Source organism: Hyalella azteca, unplaced genomic scaffold, assembly GCF_000764305.2.
Source record: "Hyalella azteca isolate HAZT.00-mixed unplaced genomic scaffold, Hazt_2.0.2 contig15353, whole genome shotgun sequence".
NCBI classification, from domain to species: domain Eukaryota; kingdom Metazoa; phylum Arthropoda; class Malacostraca; order Amphipoda; family Hyalellidae; genus Hyalella; species Hyalella azteca.
The window spans coordinates 252,772-269,137 of record NW_025945209.1 but is presented as its reverse complement, the minus strand read 5'-3'; the positions used below and the strand labels follow the sequence as shown (position 1 = coordinate 269,137).

Below are 16,366 nucleotides of genomic sequence, written 5' to 3'. Positions count from 1 at the left end.
AAAAATTGATAGTTTGCCGTGAGTTTTAAAGCGGACAGTTCAAGAAATAGCGTTAGCTAATACCGAACAACGATTATATGCAAATAGGAATAAAAGGAAGACATCCATCATCATCTCTGTTTCGAACAATAAATCCACTTTTATAATCAGTCATCCACTGCTGATTTCTTGGCTGAAATAAGGTCCAAAAAATTTGTGGGTAGGTTTCAGCGCTGTTTTCTAGGAGTTTCGTGCAAGAAACCAACTGACACAACAATGGTATTTTGTGAGGGCGAACGGTGTCGTGACTGGTACCACGTAGCCTGCGTTTCAAACCGTAGGAGGCTACCTATTAAGCACTATTGGCGAGTGCTAAATGTTGTGGTCGAGTGAGGAGTGATTATTTACAGTGAATAAGTAATTGATTCACGTTATTTCATCACTCCGCACTCTCTGGGTTGAATATTTTCTGAGTTATAAGCGACAGAAAATATTAAAAATCAACCTTTTGATTTACTACAAAAACTATCTTATAATACCATTGCTTTTGATCTGCTGACACCAGCAAAAAATGAACAAAATCATCAATAAGAATGTTTCTCAGATCTTCAATAAAAATTATTTAAAGAAATAACTTCTGCTCAATCATACCAATATGCTCTAATCTTGTGCTAAATTTATTTCTGATCATGTTATTTACAAATTTGTAAATAACATGATCAGAAATAAATTTACTTAAGCATGAACAAAACCACATACTTTGATGTATGGCCATGGTCTGTGTGAAGACAATTTGACTTCAGTAATTCAGTCAAATTTGGCCATTAATGTTATTTGCAGGGTATGTACTTTGTAGTACAGTAATTTGGTTTACTTTGATGATTTGTTCATGTGAGAAGTATGAGCAGAAAGCACTTCTTAGCTGTCCTCATTGATTTAAGTGGGACACTCCATGTAGGAGATAAAGCCACTCCATCTGCTGTGTTGGCTTTGCAAAAGTAAGTTCCCAATCTCCCTGCTGTAATTATTTAGCTTTTGCATTGAATTGTTACAAAATGTTACACTTGAAGTAGACATTGTTTTTTATGCAAGTGCCAATAATAAATTAATTTTAAATTTGTATTGAGTTTCAAAACTAAAATTCATATCATAAGTTAAGTCAATGGTGTAATTGTCTTGGTTGATTTCTTCTCCTTAGTTGAAAAATAAATGTTACTTCAAATTTGCAGGCTACAAAATTCTTCTCTGAAGCTACTTTTTGTTACAAATACAACTAAGGAAAGTGGAGCAGATTTGAAGAAGCGTCTGGATAGAATTGGATTTGATATAAATGCCTCCGAGGTAAAATTCCTGGTTCTAATGCTTTAATGTATGTTGTTATTATTATATTTAATAATAACTTTAAGTGTGCTATGCTTATAAATTTTCATTCATAATTCTCATATAGGTAGATAATCTCTCATAATTTGGGTTTTTCTTAGAATTTTCATTCATGCTGATGATTAGTCTCATTTTATACTTCGGTCATTCTTTTGATTAGTAAACAAAGATTTTTTATTGAATAAGATCTAAAAATTCTTCTGTCTTTGTTTTTTTCAGATTTTTAGTTCTCTTTCAGCTGCTCATCAGCTTGTAGAATCTTGTCAGTATCGTCCCATGCTGCTTCTCCAACCATCGGCTAAAGACCAGTTTCCTGGAATAACAGAGTCTAATCCAAATGCTGTTGTTGTTGGACTTGCTCCTGAATGCTTTGATTATACCCACATGAATGCTGCCTTCAGGTAACAATCATAAATAAAAGGCTTTGAGAAGAAATGCATGACTCTTGAAGACTATGCAGTAATTTTGAAAACTTACATTATAGATCTATAGTGTCAGTTTTCTATATATATATATATATATATAGATCTATATGCATGAATCTTGGAGACTATGCAGTAATTATGAAAACTTACATTATAGATCTGTAATGTCAGTATCAGCTGATTTCTGGCTCCTGAATTTTTGATAATTCAAAGGCACATTTTACTTCTGCGTTTCACTTTTTCACTGGGGTCGTATTAAATAATTGTCTCCTGCATTTTGTGATGATTGTTACTACATAGAATTAGAATGGTTAATTTGGCATTCCAATAATGGCAAGAAATATTCAGAGGTATTTTAAACCTGAATATTTTCCTGTTCGGAATTCATTTGTAATGTGATTTGGGTGTTTGATTGCGATTCAATGTTGTGAATTTTTCTGGGTTCATGTACTGTAAAAAATAAATGCCAGAAATAAATTAATAATTTTTTTATCTCTGCTTTACTATGCTCAAGACATGCTCATTATTGATAGGAATGAAAATATTGCCGTATTTTATAAAAGAATATGGATTTTTATGTGATTGTTTTACCATTGTTTCATAAATGTATTTTGACAGACTTATTATGGATGGTGCTCCTCTGATTGCTGTCCATGCTGGGAGATATTATAAAGAAGAAGATGGCCTCTCTCTTGGTCCAGGTCCATTTGTCAAGGCCTTGGAGTATGCAACAGGTATGAAATAATTAATTACTTTTGGATTCTTTTTTATGAGATTTGTTCCTCTACATTTTGAAAAATAATTTCATATAAATAGGGATTTCTCTATAATAGGACAAATTTAATATTGAACAATGATAATTTTGCACAGCTTGGCAATTACGACGTAACAGTATTAGACTATTGGTACTCATTCAAGGTTATTTGCATCTGTAACTACAGGAGATATTTTCCTTGTTTCGATTTTTAAATATTCATCATGTTTCTTGTTGAAGCACAATTTTATGTGCCACATCACTCACTCTGTAAAGTGCCAAAATACCTTGGATGATTTCATAACCACTGGTGTCACTTTTTGCTTCCATTCCCCAGGAGTAACTGCTGAAGTTGTTGGCAAACCTGAGAAGAATTTTTTCCTAGCCGCCCTTGAAAAAATCAACTGCCCTCCTGAAAATGCTGTTATGATTGGTGATGTGAGTATATTAAGACTTGCTTTGCTCTGTGCAGAATTTTCAGTTTCTTTTGATCCAAATTTTAAATTTTTGTCAATGTTTTGTCTCTAAAGTTTGAAACGTTAAAAAACATTAAACTACATGAACTACCTATTGTAATTCAACAAGTTGCTTGTGATGAATTACTATATAACTAGTGAATTCACCATATGACACACTGTACACTACTCATGACTCATATAAAAAAATATAACTCGGTACTCACTGCAGTGAGTGACAGAGAGCGCATTTTCTTGTCGACGAAAACTTGAGGTCACGGACAGACAGACATGGCGAGCACAATAGTGCATTTTTTCCATAAATGAGAAAATGCGCTAAAAATGACGATAAATTGATTATTGTGATTTCTATAAACTCTACAACTTCTTATTCACGCACACCTGAGCCTTTGCGTGCATACAGGACGTACGTGATGACGTCGCGGGAGCCCAGGCGGCAGGGCTGCACGGGGTGCTGGTCAGGACGGGCAAGTATCGCGCTGGGGATGAAGACCTTATCAGCCCTCCACCTACTGCCACGTTCGATAACTTCGCCATGGCTGTTGATTGGATTTTACATCAAGCCTCTTGAATCAAACATTTCTTTTTATTGTTCAATGCACCGTCTGTTAGCTGTCTCTGCTTATCGTTTTGGTTTGGTATAGTAGTATCAGTATTGAATAATAGGCCACGTTTGGCCTGCTGCCGATTCCTTTAATTTTCGTTCCTGTGATTTTCACAGAAGATCTAGAATCTGGCCTTTATATTAAATCTTTTCAAAAACTGGCATTGAAATAAATAACTACTGGACTTACCCCTTGTCAGTGGGGTAATGGACTAATGGGTACCGGTACTTCAAGTTTGAACATTTACGTCTGCATAGCTTTATCTAGTTTGTTCTTGAACGCGTTCATACTCTGGTCTCTGAGCGTCAAGGATGTCATCGGGGTGCTCCTCTGATTGCTGTCCATGCTGGGAGATATTATAAAGATTTTTAGTGCCACATGTCGGTGACTCGAAGTGAAAAGAATTTTTGTCGCATGGATGAGTGTTAAGGCGTTTTTTTAGTTTATAGCCGTGGCCCCTGATGTTGATGCTTGTTTAATATTCTCGTAATTATTTTGTAGTCTAGTATCTATCATGAGAATACTTGTATAACATAACATAACATAACATAGTGATGTCGGCTCTGAAGTGTAGGCCTGATGTGGCCTGTCGCCGATTCTTTTCCATTTCGTGCCTTGTTCATAGATCTAAACTCGTGTCATTTGACCGGATCTTTTCATGACTGGCGATAGTTTGAAGAAGCTACTAGACTTCCCCCGGGTTCGATAAGGAGCTAGGCNAAGGCGAATTTTGAAAAATTGTCACGAGCTAAACATCACCGTTAGGCTCTAATGATTATGTGTACCAAGTTTCATCAAGCTACGTTCAGTATTTTGCGAGATATTCCACGCTCACTGAATTTGGAATCACGGCCGCGAGACCGGCCGTGAGAGAGGCCGCGTTTTTGTCCGAGACGTCTTCGTGTACGGTACTTTGAATTTTGATTGCGCGGCCCCTGACAATTGCCTCGAATTGAGTGATGTCGGAAAAATAGGAGTTTTTCATCGCTCGTCAATGAGAATAGACAGCCCTGTCGGAAGTCTCTATGACGAATATATATTTGTATCCTCATTGAGTAGATCTTTGAATGTATACTACACTATCCAGCACTCTAGGGAATTGGAGTTTTACAAGCAACTCGGTTATTTAAAATTGAATTCTCAGTTAAGATGACGTCTGATGAAAACCCATTTTTTTTCTCTCCTGGGCGCATAATTTAGATTAATTTAGCTATAAATACATGAATTGGAACACAAAAACCCATTCACGTTCCGCATCCTCTCGCCCGCCCTGAACATGACCTTGAACCGCCGCAGGAAGAACAGCTGATTTCCGGCTCCTAAATTCTCGATAATTCAAAGGCACATTTTACTTCCGCGTTTCACTTTCTCTCTGGGGTCGTATGAAATAATTGTCTCCTGCATTTCGTGACAATTGTTACTCAGTAGAATTAGAATGGTTAATTTGGCATTCCAATAATAGCGAGTAATATTCAGAGGTATTTTAAACCTGAATATTTTCCTGTTCGGAATTGAGAGCGCAGCCGTGCACCACCAATTTTGTGCACCAATAAGCCCTGAATCGAACGCCTTGGATCTCTCCGGACATCCACCAATCAGCCGTGAACCACTCTGCTTTGTCTTCATCCGGCCTGACATAGAACCTGCCGTGCACCACCAGGCCGCGGATCGAATCTGACTTCCGGCCATCGTTAAATTACGTAATTTTACGTTCACGGCATCTGAGGTTAGAAGGTTTCAGATAGCGTAGTTCTGTTCCAAAATTTATCGTCCTTCGATAAGTAGCCGTTCGACCGAGGGCTGGTTCGACCCACGGCCTACATACGGACGGCTTGAAGTGTTGAAGGCTACGTTCCGGAAGGCAGGAATCATGATGGTCCATTACATCCAGGGCAGTGGTGGTCTTCGGCAGGCGACCCACCAAATTTATTTTCAAATTTTAAGCATTCGTCAATTTCTAAGTTTCACATTGTTATGATTTCAACAAATGTCAAATAAAAGAGTAATACTCGCAAGCTTCTTCACCAAGTTCCTTTCCTTATTTGTGTTAATGAATATTCGTTTGAATGTATGAAGACACTTTTTGACTGCAGTTAGTTGGTCAATATTTGCTTTTCTTACCTCCGAAACTACCATTTATCTTATTCTGGTCTCTGAATACCTTAAACACAATGACTTAGCGTATCGTTTTCATAAAGTTAGTTACTCAACTTTTGCGGCCATCATCTCTAGAATTACATTTTCATTTTTTTTAATTTTAGAGGAACATTTTGTTAGTTCGCCCTCTACATCTTTTATAAATGACAATCCGGAAGAGCTCAATAGCCCCGCTCTAAAACGTGAATTTCTATATACCGAATTAGTGAAAAGAGAGCGAGGTCGCCCTGTATAGGAGTATATCAGTGCTACTACACGCCTCCACCCGACACTCGATGCTGACCATCGCACCAAAACAGGTTAGGTTAGTCCATCATATTTAGGTTTGATCAACATCGATTAATTTGTAAAACGAGAAGGTATTGACAACCTACTATAATAGACTTCTTTGTAACCATTTCTAAATAAATACCATAACATCTGTGGTATAGCAGAAATTTGGAAATTTTCATAGGAATGATGTTTTTGACCTCATTATTATGAAAGAAAAGATGTTACAAAAACTAAATGGATTTAAACACGATATACCTCGCATATTGGGCGGACTAAGTTACATATGCCAAAAGATTTGTATATTAACAAGCAATATTTTTTTGTTAATCATCAAATAATTCAAATAACTATAATTAATTTCAGGATGATGTTCCTCCCGATCATTGCGTTGCTCTCAACCCCAGCGGCGTCCGACAGGGTGATTTATCCCGACGAATACCTGACGAAGTTCTCGAAGAAAGCCGACAACACAACACGTCATCTCGCTGGTATACAGGCTACGACTCTCATCCCCCACAGGGGGCTGGAGGAGACTATCATACCCCACAGGGGGCTGGAGGAGACTATCATCCCCCACAGAGGGCTGGAGGAAACTATCATCCCCCACAGGGGGCTGGAGGAGACTATCATCCCCCACAGGGGGCTGGAGGAGACTATCATCCCCCACAGGGGGCTGGAGGAGACTATCATCCCCCACAGAGGGCTGGAGGAAGATGGCGACCCACACATCAGCATCGCTGACAGAATCGTGGCTCCTGTCTCCACTTTACCAGGCAGGCACATTTTTTTGTGGAAAACCTTTGATTTTGTGGATTCGATATGAGAAATTAAATCTAATACATTCTGGAACATCGGGAGGTTGTACGATATAAATATCAGGCTAACCCACAGGTCAAAGTAGGCATTGTTGACCCGGTACGTTGTTATTGCAATAAAATCTCTTTATCTTGACCAAAAGTCGGTTTTTAGCATCACTATATTGCTCTCATAGTGTCTCGGCATTGCTCGTCAACAAAACTATTTACGATATTTAACAGAGACAAACGCTGGTAGCAATAATACCATTTCAATGCCCGAGTCCAGAATGATATAACTTCGAAATCTCTCTTTCGAACGAACAAACATCAAAAGCTACACGTGTCTAGTATTCTAAAAAAATTAAAAACTATTTTAGGCTTGATTTGTCGGAATTGTTATGAGATTTACAATACCCTGATCTATCTCTATCCATGTCACTGATGATGATGATGATGATGTCACTCACGATCTTTCTATTGCCCTTACTTAATTCAGGTAGTGTTCATCCAAGTACGCTGGTACTTCTGGCAGATCGCCCTTCCGATTCTGCTAATCCTCTGAACATAAACATCGGTAGTAATCCATTCTCCAACATAGGTGGAAGTCCTTCACTACCGCTTGGCAACGATGACAATTCTAGCCAGGATGCAAATGTCCGTCCTAGTCAACCCCTGAGTACTGGTGCCCATGCTGGTCCACCTCTGAGTGCCGGCGTCCATCTTGGTCCACCCTTGAGTACCAGCGTCCATTTTGGTCCACCACTAAGCACTGGTGTCCATACTAGTCCACTGCCGGATACTGGTGTCCATCTTGGATCACCACTGATTCACGATGGCGACGCTCCGTTACCAGGATTCGGGCCAACTTTCGGTGCACTGAGTCCGGCTAAGCCCACCCCATGCGTGCTCCCATGTCGCATCTCTTCAGTCGAGTCCTCTTGTTGCGGCACGAAAAGGCAGAACCCAAGCTACGTGTATACCAAGCCTGGCCTCTGCCCTCCAGTGAGGGTCGGGTGTCCAAACGTTCGGATGGTCGATACGCCTTCCTGGTGCTTGTATGACGCGGCATGCGACGGGGTGGACAAATGTTGCTACGACTCCTGCTTACAGAGACAGACGTGCAAGCCCCCGCTTGGAGTGGGGCGATGAATTCTGTATATAATATATTTATTCCTATTAATATTCTCTAGACCATGGAGAGAGACAAAGATGCGCTATATAGGGAATAGTTATTTGTGGTCACATCGTACAGGGTTTATTGCCATTGTTAAACGAGTGCCAGTTTTATGTAGATAGCAATCATGGAAAACTTGAAGTATCTTCAGAAAAGCGGTCAGGTAACAATGAACGAAAACAAATACTTATTTTTCGTTTTTAGGTTCTCTTTATTTATTTATTTAACTTAACTTCATAATGCAAGCTCGAATATCCTGGATATTAATGAACCATAACGGTTACTAATGCGCTAAATGTGTTTATATTTTAATGCCTTTTATAAATTCATGCTGATTTTTCAATAAAGAATCCGTTTCAACCTTCGACTGCTTTTCTTTCCCGCTGTTCACTTCGGAACTTCGTTATGATACATGGAAGTAGTTTAAAAAATGAAAAAAATTAGATAAAGAAAAACAACCTCATAGTATATATTCCACGCAGTTTTTCAACATGTACCAAACATAATTTATGTGATGTTTCTGTTTTATTCATCTTTTATTTGATTCATTCCCCTATTTCTATTTCATTTACTGCGCTTAGTTGTTAGGTAAGTATCAAATTTTATGAACAGAATATTGGATCCATGGACACAAACCAATAATGAATAGGAATTTTTATTAGTAATAAACTATATAAATTGCGTCGCTGGAACTTCACCAGATTGTAACTTACATCTCTACTAATAAGAGAAATATATCATTGGAAATTAACAATATAAATGTATTCTTCTAATAAATAAAAGAAATGTTTTCTATAGAATAACATTTTCTTCGTATCAAGAAGATTGTGCATTTATAGAGTAAAAAAAATCACAAGCAACAGTAGCACGTCATTGAAGAACAAATGCAGGATGATAGGGGCATTCAGAAACTATATTTATATATTATTTATCTGATACAATTTGATATATAACTATTAGCAAGCCCTAATAGTGGACGACATTATAATGATTGAAACTATACTTCAATCTAATTCATAAATTGTATAAAGTCCATTTAGACTCAATTAAAAAATTTAAATCAATTAAAATGTATAAACTGCTCCCGATTGACGTAGTCTCATTGGATTGCATTTAAACTACTTGCGCTGTGCGATAAACTCATGCTTGCTCGCAAGTGGTTGTACAACATGAACGCTTTCGTGTAGATGCAACTTAATACGATATACGTACTTAAATGATTGTTATGGTTATAATTGTGTTTATCGTTTCGAGAAATATATTAATTGAAACTCGTCGGTAGTTATTATTGAGACATTAAACTAAAGGTCATTGTCACGAGAAACTCATAGGTACCGCATTATTGATAAGGTGAAGACAAACAGGGATAGTTGTTTTCATCACGATGATGACATCGCGGTAGACTTGTTGCTGCGACGAAGACAAAAGAATAGACGAAGATAACAAGTGAATAGACTTATGATGAAGTCAAAGAAACAAATTTATTATTACAGCAAAGACAAAGGAACAGACTTATTATTACAACAAAGACAAAGGAACAGCCTTATATTAAAACGAGGACAAAGGAACAGACTTATTATCACAACAGAGACAAAGCAACAGACTTATAATTAAAACGAGGACAAAGAAAAAGACTCATTTTACAACAAAGACAAAGGAACAGACTTATTATTACAACAAAGACAAAGGAACAGACTTATAATTAAAACGAGGACAAAGAAAAAAACTCATTTTTACAACAAAGACAAAGGAACAGACTTATTATTACAACAAAGACGAAGGAACAGACTTATAATTAAAACGAGGACAAAGAAAAATACTCATTTTACAACAAAAACAAAGGAACAGACTTATAATTAAAACGAGGACAAAGAAAAATACTCATTTTACAACAAAAACAAAGGAACAGACTTATTATTATAACAAAACAAAGGAACAGACTTATTATTACAACAAAGACATAGGAACAGACTAATTATTTAAACGAGGACAAAGGAAAAGACTTATACGCAGACAAAGGAACCGACTTATTATTACAACAAAGACAAAGGAACAGACTCATTATTAAAACGAGGACAAAGGAACAGACTAATTATTAATAAAGCGAGGACGAAGGTAAAGATTTATTTTTACAACAAAGACAAAGGAACAGGCTTATTATTAAAACGAAGACAAAGGAACAGATTTATTGTTACTATGAAGCTAAAACATGAGACTTATTTTTAGGATGAAGCCATTGTAGTACATCTTATTGTGACAATTGGTATATAAAAGTGAACGTTATTGTTACGATGACGACATAGGGTAGACTAAATTTTTACGTTGAAGACATTGGAGTAGACGACGTAGAAGATTGTTTCGACGAACGCATTAACTTCATTAAAACGATTGTTTCTGATATTGTAAATTATTTTGCATGTGTTTACAGATTTTTGTTACGAAGAAAAATGATGGTAATTATGTTAACTCATGTTTGATAATGAGTAGAGCATCGTAATGCTGTTCAAACCAGTAAAGCAAAAGAGACGGCAATGAAGACTAAAAATTAATTGTTAAGAAAAAACATGACAGTAATCCAAGGATTATTTCACTTATAAAATTATCGCATCAGATTTTAAGACACCTCAGCGATAATTAATGTAAACTAAATATGTAACGTTCAAGTCAATGTACAGGGTGCGGCGTGGGAACTTACTCTTTTAAAAAAATCACAAAGTAAAAAGTATTAAAGATAGCGTTTTAATTCTTTCTTTTTTACAAAGAGCTACATTTAAAGTTTCGTTGGGTTTACTTACAAGTTTAATTCTTGAATATTACATCTTGTAGGTGACCTCCATGTGCCACCTTCCTAGGACTAATGGCCGCCACGTGGCGCGCAATTCAAATAAGTAAGTTCCCGCGCCGCACCCTGTATAATTGACTTTAATTTCGACTGCATTGATGCAAATATAATCGCATTCGTAAGCAATATTTCGTAATTATTTCGAGACTCGCGGAAGTATTGAACATTTAGCGAATTTTTAATTTATTGCAGAGATTCAAAAAGTTGCAATAATGTAAATCCTGTCGTACTTATTGAAATCTTATAGCGGTGACTCAAGGACTATTGCTGTAATACGTATAATGATTAAAATTCTGAATGCACAATACTGATTGCAAAGAAGCGTGGATGCCTAACGCTATTGCGAATCATGTAGGCATTGCAGTTCACTGCACACCGCATATGATTCCATTCACTGTATTCGCTATGCGGCATGGCAATAGTTTTACTGCATTCACTGCGCGGCATGTGAATCGATTCACTGCATTCATTGCGCGCCGTGTGCAAAGTGATTCACAGCATTTACTGTGCGAGAGATGTGAATTGATTCATTTCGTGCGGCAAGTGAAAGTATGCATGGTGCGATACATGTGAATACATTCGATGCTCTTACTGTAGCAGTAAGTGAATATGTTTACTGCATTTAATACACGCGGCATGTGAATGGATGCAATGAATTCACTGCACGTCGCACATGAATCGATTCACTGCATTCACTGCAGTGAATCGATTCATGTGAATGAATTCACTGCATTTACTGCACGCGGCATGTGAATGGATGCAATGCATTCACTGCACGTCGCACATGAATTGATTCATTGTATTCACTGCAGTGAATCGACTCACGCGAATGGATTCACTGCATTTACTTCACGCTGTATGTGAAAGGATTTATTTCATGCATGCAGTGCACTCACTGCGTGCGACATGTGAATAATTTCGCAGCACGCGGCACGTGGAAGGATTAACACCTAATATCAAGGATGCCCGCCCATGAAACAAAAGCGACAGCGTTTCTAGTTTCGTTACAATCGCAGGAAACTGAAGCGTGACGCCGATCTTCCGGTTTCCTGATCACGAAGTTTCTCCCTACGTCTGGCCTTGAAATTAACAAGAGTTATCAATTCCCTAATAATAATAACCCTAATAAAGGGTAATTAACTTGAATTATGTTTTGGAATCAAAATTTATGTTGAGAGATCGGATTAATCCGAATTGCAGGGGAATTATACTGGATGTGCATTAAGAATAAAACTTGAATGAGTGCACTCAAAAATTAAAACTTTAACTCGTGTGCACCAGTTGTTTGATTATATTATTAGTCAATAATGAAATAATTCACAGTTTTAAGTATTATTCAGTATAGGGCATCTTAGAGGATTGAGGAGTGAATATATGTGCAAATTTTGTGCTGCAAAATTGAAAAGTGGAGAGCAAATTCATAACTTCGAAGTACATGCTATGAATGCGAACCCGAAAATTGAAATGTAAGAAATTTGATCGAAATTCTACTACATATAGCAAAATATGTTATTACGCATTTGAGAAGTGCGCAGTATGTACTCCTTATCTGAACATAGGAAGCAATATATCTGCTATGTGAACAGTTTACGGTATCCGCTTCCAGTTTTCTCCAGCACTTCGTTTTCTTGGAAGCGCTACGCCAGTTTCAGCGCCAGACGATGTCGTCCGCATATAAAAAAGACTCAAAACGTTTCCGCATTTTAGTTCCGTACAGCTTCTTCTCCTTGAAACTTCCCAGCCTCCCAATGTCAAATAACAGATATCAGTCCTGTTAATTTCGCTGCCGCCGCCGTGTATATAAACCGCGTGTGTTCGAGCCCATGTCAGTTCATTCCCGGCTTGGACGGCAATTGGCTTCTAAATTTACAACCAAAAAGGTAAGATTAAATATTAATAGGAAATGTTTTGTATTTTTAAAATTATTTGACATTTGTGTTGAAGAAAATCTGTTTATGCATAATTTGCTGCAACATGAAAATCACTGTAATAAATTGATCAATTTGATAAAATTTTCAATTTGGCAAAATTTACCGGTAATAAGAGGTGTGAAAAGTAGACTTAATTAAAATTATATTACATTGTAGCATATGGTAAGATTAAGTCTGAATTACTCCAGCAAATTTAAAATTATGATATGGCATCATCATTCTGAATATTAGTGAATAATCTTGTAAATAAAAATATTTATTCACACTTGATCACTCTGATTACTTGTCAATAAACATTAGAAACTAATACATTTCAATAATTAAAAGATAATAACGCTTAAAATGCATTCTTTCCTCAGTTGCATCAAGCATGAAAGCAGTAATCCTAGCCCTCCTGCTGGCGGCCGCCTATGTCGCGGCTGAGACGCCGGCCGCCGAAACACCGGCTGAAGAACCGGCAGCAGCCGACGCGGCCGCCGCCCCACCCGGAGCCGACGCTCCGTCAGCCGCTGCTGCGCCTGCCAACGATACACCAGCGACCCGGTCACTATTTGGTCCCGGTGGGTTCGGTCCTGGAGGGTTTGGACCCGGAGGCGGATTTGGAGGTAGACCAGGTTTCGGTGGTCGTCCTGGTCACGGAGGACACTCCGGATTTGGAGGTCCCGGTTTTGGTGGACCCGGTTTTGGAGGACCTGGTTTCGGTGGACCCGGTTTTGGTGGACCAGGTGGCTTCGTGAACACCCCTGCACCTCCTGCATCCTGCCGGTTCTGGTGCAAGACTCCGGAAGGCGCAGCTTACTGCTGTGAGTCCGCTAATGAAATCCCGACCGCAGTTTTCACGAAGCCCGGATTCTGCCCGCCCGTCCGCGACACCTGCCCTCTGAGATCAAACTTCGGACCGCCGAGCACCTGTGCCAGCGATGGCAAGTGTTTCGGCATCGACAAATGCTGCTTTGACAGGTGTCTTGGGGAGCACGTCTGCAAACCCCCGCATGGAGTCGGACGGAAGTAACACGCTACTTAAATTATTTGAAATTCACTCTTTCACGTCATGCATGTTAGCCTAATTTGAAATTCCTGTAATTTATTTTCTTGACAGTTAAAATGACAGTATATTATTTCTTATTACGTTTTTTTACTTTCTAAGCGTAGGCCTACATTTTTCCAACATTTGCGTTTTGCAGCGGGAAATCAATGGAATCTAGAACTATACGGTCATAGCTGTATCTCTCATTGCTCGTATCTATTTCAAGTCTAAGACGAGAGTAAAAATGAGAGTTGAAAAATATGAAAATAATAATAATAATAATAATAAATAATAATATTAGCAATTTCAGCGTTTAGTAGGCCGTAGGCCTATCGCCGATTCTTAACATCGCAGAACATTCACAGCATTTTGCGGTCTCGAACTCGCAACTCACTGCTACAATTCTGCTGTGCTTAACCGCCCGGCCTCCTTGCCGATTCTGACCAGAAACTGGCGCACAGAGCTGGGATCGAACCCGCACCTCTCTGCTCCAATCTTGGTACTCTGAACTTTAACCACTGGGCCACCCTGCCTACCTAAATATACATAGTTAACAGAAAAATTTATACATTTGATCATTGAAAATAATTCCGATCATCCGATATTTGCGTTTAAAACATCAAAAGCTATTGCCGCCGGGCCTATTCATCAATGAATGATTTAAGTAGAATGGATTAATTGCAAGAAGAAAATTCATCTGGTCAACAATAACAACACGAATCTACTTTTGAACCGAGAAGCAAGATTATATAATTAAATTTGGTATGAATCGAATTAAGGTAATAACATAGCATCGGTTAATGAAAAATTTAGCAGGATGCTTTCAGGTAAACAAAGTATCATTCATCGCATTCCACAGGAAGCTTCCAACTCACCATTCTTATCCGGAGTTTCTTAGAGAGAGATATAGCCATCCTAAAAACATAGGTGCTCCACTATTAATTTTTATTTAGGATAGGCACGGCCACAAACGAACAGGTGCATGGTATGGCGGGAATAGATAGAAACTTCCATTACTGCAAACCTTGAGATAAACGAAAGTGTTTCCAGCCGTAATTTATTCGGTTATCACTGCTACACCAGTTGATTCTGCGATTCTCTGAAATGTCTTAGCAACACGCTGGTAAAGTGAAATGAATTTATGATACTTTTTAACAGCAAGTGTTCCTCTATAAATTAAATTTCATGAAAACGTTTTAAAAATGCCATTAAATGATGTAAATATTCCGTGTATATCTGATTCTTCTTCTAGAAAATATCGAGATTTGAGAGATAAAACTTTTTCGTGCAAAAAATCTAAATGCAGGTTCTGCTGACGCCGTTTATTCACGAAAAAGCTGTATAAGTAACGATCGTTAATGGTGGAGTGGAGTATCGGCATAATACATCACATGGAGCAGGCGATCACACCATGGAGATGTAGAGGTATAATAAATCATATGGAGCAGGCTATCGCACCATGGAGGTGTAGCGGCATAATGCATCAAATGGGGCAGGCTATCACACCATGGAGGTATAGCAGCATAATACATCACATGGAGCAGGCTATCGCACCATGGAGGTGCAGCGGCATAATACATCACATGGAGCAGGCTATCGCACCATGGAGGTGTAGCGGCATAATACATCAAATGGGGCAGGCTATCACACCATGGAGGTATAGCAGCATAATACATCACATGGAGCAGGCTATCGCACCATGGAGGTGCAGCGGCATAATACATCACATGGAGCAGGCTATCGCACCATGGAGGTGTAGCGGCATAATACATCACATGGAGCAGGCTATCGCACCATGGAGGTGTAGCGGCATAATACATCACATGGAGCAGGCTATCGCACCATGGAGGTGTAGCAGCATAATACATCACATGGAGCAGGCTATCGCACCATGGAGGTGTAGCATCATAATACATCACATGGAGCAGGCTATCGCACCATGGAGATGTAGCAGCATAGACTATCATGAACCTTAAATGGCAACGAGGAAATAGTTCGTGTAGTGGCGGATGTGGCCAAACTCAAGACGGCATTCAAGGATATCGCCAGTTAAGAAATTAATATATTCACCAACACGGACTTGAATCTTCGGACGAAAGCGACTTAACCCTGCGGAGAACCGTTGTTTTTCGCTAATTTAATTAAATACAGTTAATCACTTTCACTCTTAGTTTCCTGTTAAGTCATTAATATTGATGAAAATCATATGGGGGTAGACTGTCTCACCGTTGCATTAGACATGTCATTCGATAGGATTATGGTGAACATGAATATGCTCTATATACATAATGTATCTATTTTGTATTTGGAATATTATTTCATATTTAGTGTTTGAATGCTACATAATGTTGAGAACTATCTTTACATTAAAACATGGATGCAATGTTCACAGAAAACATACGGAGTTCTATTAATGCAGAGGAAAATACAGAATTCAACAACTTTATTATTAGTATCCACTTATAATAAAACGGCAATAAGCGTACTATCCGAACAATTTTTCCTGGAACAATAATTATAAATTCAGCTCATTGAAAATATAACCA

General features: G+C 38.3%; 3 protein-coding genes across 4 annotated transcripts; all 3 read left to right on the top strand.

Moving 5' to 3' along the window:
• Positions 1 to 471: 471 nt before the first annotated feature.
• On the top strand, positions 472 to 4,143 carry LOC108674448 (haloacid dehalogenase-like hydrolase domain-containing protein 2). Its single transcript, XM_018162396.2, has 6 exons — positions 472 to 977; positions 1,209 to 1,320; positions 1,579 to 1,760; positions 2,403 to 2,518; positions 2,876 to 2,976; positions 3,418 to 4,143. Exons 1-6 carry the CDS (start codon positions 880 to 882, stop codon positions 3,583 to 3,585), a joined length of 777 nt encoding a protein of 258 aa, XP_018017885.1. The 5' UTR covers positions 472 to 879; the 3' UTR covers positions 3,586 to 4,143.
• Positions 4,144 to 5,516: 1,373 nt separating this feature from the next.
• Positions 5,517 to 8,390, top strand: LOC108674451. Of its 2 annotated transcripts, XM_018162400.2 has the most exons (3): positions 5,517 to 6,080; positions 6,413 to 6,822; positions 7,343 to 8,390. In XM_018162400.2, exons 1-3 carry the CDS (start codon positions 6,052 to 6,054, stop codon positions 7,993 to 7,995), a joined length of 1,092 nt encoding a protein of 363 aa, XP_018017889.2. In that variant the 5' UTR covers positions 5,517 to 6,051; the 3' UTR covers positions 7,996 to 8,390. The 2 variants fall into 2 exon arrangements, with proteins under 2 accessions (XP_018017889.2, XP_047740338.1); XM_047884382.1 differs by lacking the exon at positions 5,517 to 6,080 and having other exon boundaries at positions 6,251 to 6,822.
• Positions 8,391 to 12,622: 4,232 nt separating this feature from the next.
• Positions 12,623 to 13,918, top strand: LOC108674450 (glycine-rich cell wall structural protein). The gene is made up of 2 exons (XM_018162399.2): positions 12,623 to 12,742; positions 13,153 to 13,918. The coding sequence occupies exon 2, from the start codon at positions 13,164 to 13,166 to the stop codon at positions 13,803 to 13,805; it is 642 nt and encodes a 213-aa protein (XP_018017888.1). The 5' UTR covers positions 12,623 to 12,742; positions 13,153 to 13,163; the 3' UTR covers positions 13,806 to 13,918.
• Positions 13,919 to 16,366: the final 2,448 nt, after the last annotated feature.

Bases quoted from the DNA above. Each gene is read 5' to 3' on its own strand.
- LOC108674448 (XM_018162396.2), top strand. From the start codon at position 880: ATGAGCAGAAAGCACTTCTTAGCTGTCCTCATTGATTTAAGTGGGACA. The intron at 1,321-1,578 runs GTAAAATTCCTG...TGTTTTTTTCAG, and splicing joins TTGATATAAATGCCTCCGAG to ATTTTTAGTTCTCTTTCAGC. The intron at 1,761-2,402 runs GTAACAATCATA...GTATTTTGACAG, and splicing joins CACATGAATGCTGCCTTCAG to ACTTATTATGGATGGTGCTC.
- LOC108674451 (XM_047884382.1), top strand. From the start codon at position 6,333: ATGCCAAAAGATTTGTATATTAACAAGCAATATTTTTTTGTTAATCAT. The intron at 6,823-7,342 runs GCAGGCACATTT...TACTTAATTCAG, and splicing joins TCCTGTCTCCACTTTACCAG to GTAGTGTTCATCCAAGTACG.
- LOC108674450 (XM_018162399.2), top strand. From the start codon at position 13,164: ATGAAAGCAGTAATCCTAGCCCTCCTGCTGGCGGCCGCCTATGTCGCG.